The following is an 8,600-nucleotide window of genomic DNA, read 5'->3' as shown; positions in this document are numbered from 1 at the left end:
CTCATATCTGCTCCAACATGGTTTATTTTGTGTTTGTGATTAACTGAAGCTGCGAGGAAGATGTTGGAAGAGAAGTAGTCCGCGGGGGATAAATCAAGGGGACCCTCAGGAGGACGACCGTCTTCTAACAGGTAACGTGATGAAAGCGTGAAGTGAGACAAACATATGGCGATGACAGGAAGTGGAAGCAAACAGGACGAGTTTATACATGTTTACATGTTTATACATGTTTACATGTTTATACATGTTTACATGTTCTCTGACACCCGGACGTTTTAACTCCATTTGTGCTTTATACTGACTTTTAGTAAACTGCATAAATACATACTGGTTTGTTGTGAACCCCCTCTTCCTGGTTGTGGTTTGTAACTTTTCTTTAAGTTTAACCGGAAGTCCTAACCACCCCCCCCCCCAAAAAAAAGGAAGTGTCCAAAATGTAAATGTACATCTCTGTAGATGCGTTCAAAACTGCTAGTTTATGTTGAGTTAACTTTTCCGCCCCCACCTAGGACTGTCAGAGCACATCTCAATCTTCCTGGCTCCTGCTTACATGCCCCCGCTGAGACGCTCCAGACCGGTACCAAAGGAAGTTAAATGCTGGATCCAGGACAGTGGCCCCATACTGAGAGATTGTTTTGACCGAACAGACTGGCAGGTTTTCAGAGAAGCTGCTGAAAATGGAGGTTCGCTTGATCTTGACCAATACACATCCTCAGTACTGGGTTACATTAGTACATGTACTGACACTGTCTCCACTATCAGAAATGTTAAAAGCTACCCAAACAGAAAACCTTGGCTGAATGCAGAGGTGCGTACCCTGCTGGAAGCCAGGAACACTGCCTTCAGGTCTGGAAACTCAGAGGAGCTGAGTAGGACAAGAAAAGAGCTGGTTGCTGGTATTAAGAAGGCCAAGGCCACATATGCAAAGAGGATCGAGGGTCAATTCATCTCACAAGACCCTCGGAGCATGTGGAGGGGCATTAAGTGCATAACAGATTATAAAGGAAGGAGTGAACAATGCCCCAAAGACCCATCTCTGCCTGATGCCCTCAACAAGTTCTATGCACGCTTTGAAGACCCGAACAGACCACCCAGCACCAGACTCACCTCGCCACCGGATGAAGAGCATCTCAGCGTGACCTCAGCAGAAGTAAGGAGTACCTTCAGGAGGATTAATCCGCACAAAGCAACTGGCCCAGACAACATCCCCGGAAAAGTGTTGAAGGAAAGTGCTGATCAGCTCTGTGAGGTGCTGGCAGACATCTTTAACACCTCACTTACCCTGGAGACAGTTCCCACCTGCCTGAAGACTGCCACCATCATCCCAGTCCCAAAAAGCTCTACAGTGACTGGTCTGAATGACTATCGGCCAGTGGCCCTCACCCTGATAGTCGCTAAATGCTTCGAAAAACTGGTCATGACTCACATCAAAACAACCATCAACATCAACGAGGACCCTCATCAGTACGCATAAAAAATGTGTTCATTCTAATTTATTCTGCTAATTTAGGCTTGTTCTTCCATTTCAGCTACAACTCCGCTTGTTCTTTTTAGCTAATTTCAGCTGTTTTTCAGCAAGTTCTTCAGCAATAAGTATTCAAATTATTGAGCATGTATCAGGATATTCAAATGACATTTTCACAGGAAATGAAATTTCTCTAGTTTTTTTACTTTTCTGTCACAACAAACAGCTGAAGGTCTTTTTATTTTAAATCTAATTATTTCTGGTGATCTCACAGGTGACACAGAAACAACTTCCCAGAGGCGACGCCCAGTTTTCTCCACTATAAACTGGTTTAGTGTCGGATGACGATTCCAACAGAAGCTGCAGAGAGTTCAGCTGTTACAACCAGCAGGACCAGGATGGTCTGCAGCTGCTCATGAATAAACAACAACAATCAATAACAATAAAACTAAAGAAGGTCGCGGTCTTGGACACAACAATGCAGCTTAAGCTTTTGTGTGGAAGGAAAATGGTGAGAGGTGATGTTTGTTCAGGCCCGAGGCGCAGCAGCGTTTCTTGCTGCTACAAGACCGAGGACTTCCAGAGAAGAACAGCAGCTGTAGACACGAGACACGAACTGCACTGTGGACGCTTGGTGCACAAGATCTGGTTTAAACAGCTGAAATGGAAGAACAAGCCTAAACTAGCAGAAGAAAGCAGAAAGAACACATATTAGCTGGATTAGGCTTAAATCAGCAGAAGTGAGGACAAAAACTGGGTCATAAAAAAGGCAGAAATTAGCAAATAATAGCTGAAATGTGTCTGAAAAGGCAGAAAGAAGCTCAAACTACTAGAAGAAAGTGGAACGAGCTGAACTGAGGTTTAAAAAATAAAAAGTGGAATTAACAGAAAAAGCTGAAAGGAGCATAACAAGCTGAAATTACCATAATAAGTTAATTAAGCTGAAAGTAGCAAAAATGACTATGGAAAACACAGTTTATCTGAAAACAGCTGAAATTAGCAAAAATGCTAAACAGCTGGCTGAAAATGTAGAACAAGCTGAAATTAGCAGAAGAAAGCAGAAAGTGCGTTTGTCCAATTTTATGCTGAAAGAAGCTGAATAGAGCCCAAATAAGTGGAAATTATCTGAAGTAAAGCTGAATTAGCAAAAAAAAAAAAAAAAAGCTGAAAAGTAGCTAAAACTGCAGAAGCTTAAATTACAAGAAGTTGAGAGCACATTTTTGCTGAATTAAGCAGAAACATTTGAAAAGAGTGCAAAAAATGTGGAATTAGTTGAACAGACTAAAATTAGCATAAAAAGCTAAATAGTAGCTGCAATAGCAGAGAAGGCTGAAACTTGCAGAAATAAGCTGAAAGGAGCACAAAACGGCTGAAAATAGCTTAAAAACATTTAAATTTGCACAGGAAGCTGAAAGCAGCTGAAGCAGAACAAAAAGGGTAAAGGTTGTAAACACAGCTAAAGATTTGAAGGATGGAAAATGAGCTCAGTTCATTTTCTATGAGAAAAAATGGCAGAAAAAGCTAAATATTTCAAAAAGCTAAAGTTGCACCAATACCAAAAGTCACAGCAGGATTGTCCTGAAAGAGCCAAACATTTTGACTCATGATTTGGTGAAATAGCTGAAACCTGCAGGACGAGACTTGTGCCGATAAATGTACGGCAGAGAACTGTCAGTCGTGTGAACGCTTCATAAACAGTCACTCTTTAAACTTGGCTCTCGTACAGTTGGTGATCGTTGCTGGATTTATTTAGTCTGTCTCACTCTTTCGTACAGTTGGTGATCGTTGCTGGATTTATTTAGTCTGTCTCACTCTCTCGTACAGTTGGTGATCGTTGCTGGATTTATTTAGTCTGTCTCACTCTCTCGTACAGTTGGTGATCGTTGCTGGATTTATTTAGTCTGTCTCACTCTTTCGTACAGTTGGTGATCGTTGCTGGATTTATTTAGTCTGTCTCACTCTATAAACTTGGCTCTCGTACAGTTGGTGATCATTGCTGGATTTATTTAGTCTGTCTCACTCTTTAAACTTGGCTCTCGTACAGTTAGTGATCGTTGCTGGATTTATTCAGTCTGTCACTCTTTCAGGATGGTTCTTCAGATTGTGCTGGGCTTCCTGTTGGGCCTCAGCGCTCTGGCCGCAGACAAAGACGTGGCTCAACAGGGTCCACCGCCGCTGCTGCTGGTGTCGTTCGACGGCTTCCGGGCCGATTACCTGCAGAGGTTTCCCATGCCGAACCTGAAGCTCCTGTACAGCCAGGGGGTCCTGGTGGAGCAGCTCACCAACGTCTTCATCACCAAGACATTTCCCAACCACTACAGCTTGGTAAGCGTGGTTTACTTACTTTACTTTGTGAATTGTAGCTGACGTCATTAAGTAAAACATATATTTTTATTTGTTTAGGGACACGTGTTTAATATTCACTGGACCATAAACTTATATTTGTTGTCTCCATCATCTCCATCTCCATCTATCTAAATCTGCATCTATAATTCTAACAAAAACTGTAAATCCATAGCACACCACTAGGTGGCGAGAATGTTTATACTAACATTAAAAACGGAAAAAGCTTTTTTGACTCAACTAAAACTCTTTCCTTTGATGTCATTTCCAGTTTTCTCTGATTTTTTTTTCAGCACCAATTAAAGTTTATTTGAAACGGGATCAGGATAAAGACGGACCTCTAGAAAATAAAACGTATTTGAAAACAAATGGAGGGACAAGGAGCACTAACTTATTGCGGACTAGTTTATCTGAAGTCTACAGAAATACACCAAGAAGTACAATTTTTAAATCTCTGGAATAATTTGGATGAAGCCTAAGTGGAAACACGATGTTAGAAAGCACCTGAGGGGCATGATACAAATTTAAAAATAGGGTAGAGATTAGAAAATTAAATTAAAATGTAAGTTATCGTCTTCAGTTTCTTGAGAAAATGTCGATTGTCAGCCAAAGAGTTTCCTTTTCATGATTTTAACTGTCATCCTCAGCATGTACTGAGAAACCTGTAAAAAAAAAAAAAAAAATTGGACCAAGAACTGCGCCTTGTGGTACACCTGTATTTATGTTGAGAGGATGATTTGTCAGCACAGATATAAACCAACTGTGTAAAATAATTGTAAATATTTTGGGGGAAACGGATCATTGTTGGTGATCTTCTCCTCTCCAGGTCACCGGGCTGTACGCAGAGTCCCACGGTATCCTGGCGAGCAGCATGTACGACCCGGCCACCCACAAACACTTCAGCGTCCAAAACGACTCTGATCCCATGTGGTGGAACGGCGCGAAGCCTCTGTGGCTGACAGCTCTCGACTCTGGCTACAAGACGGCAGCTGTGATGTGGCCCGGTTCTGACGTGACCATCGGTAACCGCACTCCCACGCACTTCTTCCACTACAACTCCAAGATGACGTTCCAGCAACGCGTGGGGAACGTGACGAACTGGATGTTGGGAGACGGAGAGGTGAAAAGTAACTTGTGACTCCACTTGTGCTCAGCTATGAACCAAATATCTTAAAACCTTTTCTTACCATTGTGGCAGGAGAAAGGCGTGATGTTCGCAGCTGTTTACTGGGAGGAACCGGACCAATCTGGTCACGCCTTTGGCCCTGACAACACCACAGAAATGGCTAAAGTGCTCAAGGGGGTACAGTTGGATAATTATATAATCTTGTTGTTTATCTTTCACACATTTGTCCCCGTCGCAGAGCAAATGAGGACAATTGGGAATTGAGGACGACTTAAAAAATAAATGTGGTACCAGCTAGGCCTCCATCTTGTCGAAGCTCCAAAATTCACGTTTAAAACTTGTCTTTGTGTAAAAAGTTTTTTTTCTCTGCAAAAAGAAGCTGAGAACTTGTTTACTGATTTTTTTTTTTTTATTGTAAGTTTTGTGTGAAAAATGCTGAAGAGCTCAAACCACACAGAGCGTCCGCCATTTTGAGAACCAAAAAAAAAGGAAAGCGAGAGAGCCCATGTCACGTCAAGGGGCCTCCCTCCCATTTTCTTAAAGACACGCTGCTCGCTCCCTCACTATCCATCTTTTGGTTCAGTCTTGTACTGCCATCCGGTGGTCGAAAAAAGTACCACACTTAAAACAAATGAACAAACATTTCTTCTTAAATTTGACAATAATGACTAATTATTATCAAATTTCAAACAATATTATCGTTTATCGTAATAATTTCTGAGACGATTAATTGCCCAGCAAAATGTTATGGTGACAGGTCTAGTACCCGCTTCCATTTTGGTGCATGGCTACCTCCTACATGTAAAAACGGTTCCTTTAAAAATGGGTCCACTCCAAAATCTAAGACAGGGTTTCCCCTCGGTCACTAGTCTTGGCAGGGCGCTCATCTCTTCTGGGATTTTTGTTGACGGGGAGAGGGGGGTGGGAATTGGTAGGCAGTGCGCTCGGTTCTGTTGACAGGGCGGGACGCCCTCCTTGGAAAACGTTAGGGGGAAATACTGCAAGATGACTGCAGCCATATACGTTTTTATTTAAACATTGTCAGCTAGCTAGCCTTTGAAAATAAGCAACGCGCCAACTTCCATTGTGGTGTGTAGCTGCATCTAGAGATAAGAAAGGTCACTTTCAAAAACTGGGTAGTCTACCCCTGTCCACCTCCATGTGTGTATATATTAACTTATCACCCTAATCATTTGAAGAAACTGTCCCTTCTCGTTTTTGCTTAAAAGTATACTTTCCTTAAATAACTGGGATGGCAGAATATTCATTTATGGTGACCAAGGCCACCACTGGCCTCCCCTTGGCTCAGCCGTTGTGCCTGGTGTTGGGTGAACTTGCTCGATACACTGGCCAGGATCCATAACACTGCGCTGCCTCAGAAAAACAAACAAAAAAGCTATTCTTCTCCGCAGAGTAACTCCCCACGTGAATATCTTGTCCCCAAAACATTAAGGTTTACTTGCATTCTCTGTTCCGTTCCAGTCCAGAAAAACACTTAACCTCAAAATCTACAAACATTCACTCTTTAAATCCCTCGGCGACGGGAGACATCAGTGCACCACTTGTTTGGTTATGAACCACGAGCGTGATTAACTTGTACCAACAGGTAGATGACGACATCGGACTGCTGATGTCAGAGCTGAACCGAACCGGACTCTGGGGTCGCATCAACCTCGTGGTGACCAGCGACCACGGCATGGCCCAGTGCTCGGCCGAGCGCCTCATACGCCTAGACGACTGTCTCCACCCGGACAACTACACCCTGGTGGACCTCACGCCTGTTGCGGCCCTCATCCCTAACGGAGGTAACCAAGTACAGGTCATGCTCTAAATGTTCTCCTGTTTTTTGGTGGTTCAGCGTCCGTTTCTCTGCATCTCATGTTACAGACCAAGAGGCTGTCTTCAGCTTGCTCAGTAAGTGCCACCCCAACATGACGGCGTACTTAAAAAAGGAAATCCCCAAAAGGCTTCATTATCAGAACAACGAGCGCGTCCAGCCGATCATTCTGGTCGCTGATGAGGGTTGGACCATAGTGCGGCGGGGGAACAAGCTACCAAGATGTAAGTACTACAAAAAAATTGTGTCATTAATAAGCTCCACCCACTCACTCTCCTTTTGAACTCACCCTGCAGTGGGAGATCACGGCTATGACAACTCATTGCCCAGCATGCACCCCTTCCTAGCAGCAACAGGCCCCAGTTTCCGTCAAGGATACCGGATCAAGAGTCTACAGAGCGTGGATATCTACCCGCTCATGTGCCACCTGCTGTCGGTGCCGGCGCAGCCCAACAACGGATCCCTGAGCCAGGCGCAGTGTCTTCTGGCTGTTGAGACCTACTGGAACGTTCCCATGCTGATCGGCCTGGTGGTCGGCGTCCTGCTCCTGCTCACTACCGTCCTGGGTAAGCCTGGCTTGTCGTGGGGGTTCGGGGGCGTCTCTGTGTTCGAGTCACAAACTAACGGAACTTGTTGCTCCTCAGTTCTTTTCAGGTTGATGAACTCTCGCCGGTCCTCGGACCCCCGACCCTTCCAGAGACTGGAGATCCTTGATGACGACGACGAACCCTTGATCGAGTAAACCCCTCAGGGCCGTTGGCCACAGGTGCCTCTCATGCTGCACTTTACTTCACGTGTTGTATACATGCCAGATCTGCTGACACCTGCCGTGGACTTGTGCACTGACCTCACAGCTGTTACCATGGTTACCATGTCCGGTCTCCATTTTACTGAAGGTCGACTTGACCAAAAAAATAAGCCATATTTCACCGAACAGCGACTTTTTAGGAAAACGGTAAAAATGTTTTTGGTAAAATAAATTATTCACTTTAGTACTACTGACAAAAATAAAAACTGATTGAGTTTGTTGATTTTAGGAGGTTATTCTTTGTGTTGTTCTGTTTTTGTTTATAAAATTGGTTCTATTTAATGTGTATTTTCTTTATTCTGACAGAAGAGGGCGCCAAAAACTAATTTAGGATTTGATGCGTCTCGTTTGTCAGAATTCTTTAAACATAAGAATATATCTTTTGGAGGGTTTTTTTAATGGGTACTAGTACTTTGTGGGTTTACTTGTTACACTGAATCAATCAGCAGAAAAATATATTTTTATTCTAAAATAGTGTTTTGAAAAATGGGGCTTCTTTGCACGATAGTTGTTTAAATTTTTCCATGTGTCCTAAGTGATTTGTGGTTCTGTATTCAAGACCAAAGACCGTTTGTATGAAGCAGAACCCTCCTACTCCCCAAAGAGACCCTGACTCTGAGGCCTCGGGTCAGTTTGACCAAGAACAGCAGGACGGGTAAAATTGATCGACTTCTAAAACCAGGAAATGTCTCATTTTATACATAAATCCAGGGAAGGACTTCAGTGGATTAAATTATCATCCTTCTAAATAAATGTGCACTGGATTCACAAGATTAATAAACAATGCAGTTTATTTAGGTTATTTTTAAAAATAGTTACTTAAAATAAGCAGATACTCTGGAAAGAAGTGGAGACGACACTTGACTGGGATCAAATCTGAATGTTTGCTGCTCAAAGGTCAAAATGAAAAACATCTAGATATTCTGTACTTTTCTGTATTTCAGACATATCTGGTAAGAAAGACTCCTGTGCATGATACGAAAAGACTTGGGTTAAAGACTTGTGGGTTAAAGACTTGTGG

The 8,600-nt window shown here is 43.1% G+C and overlaps 1 protein-coding gene across 1 annotated transcript; it reads left to right on the top strand.

Annotated features, from left to right (window-relative positions):
• Nucleotides 1–7,887, top strand: enpp4 (ectonucleotide pyrophosphatase/phosphodiesterase 4). The gene is made up of 8 exons (XM_037696704.1): nt 1–131; nt 3,553–3,790; nt 4,635–4,928; nt 5,007–5,111; nt 6,541–6,739; nt 6,822–6,995; nt 7,068–7,337; nt 7,416–7,887. Exons 2-8 carry the CDS (start codon nt 3,554–3,556, stop codon nt 7,511–7,513), a joined length of 1,377 nt encoding a protein of 458 aa, XP_037552632.1. The 5' UTR covers nt 1–131; nt 3,553; the 3' UTR covers nt 7,514–7,887.
• Nucleotides 7,888–8,600: the final 713 nt, after the last annotated feature.

Source organism: Nematolebias whitei, chromosome 23 (assembly GCF_014905685.2).
Source record: "Nematolebias whitei isolate Nwh7 chromosome 23, NemWhi1, whole genome shotgun sequence".
Lineage (NCBI taxonomy): Eukaryota > Metazoa > Chordata > Actinopteri > Cyprinodontiformes > Rivulidae > Nematolebias > Nematolebias whitei.
The sequence above is the reverse complement of the archived record's forward strand: the minus strand, read 5'-3'. Positions and strand labels throughout refer to the sequence as shown.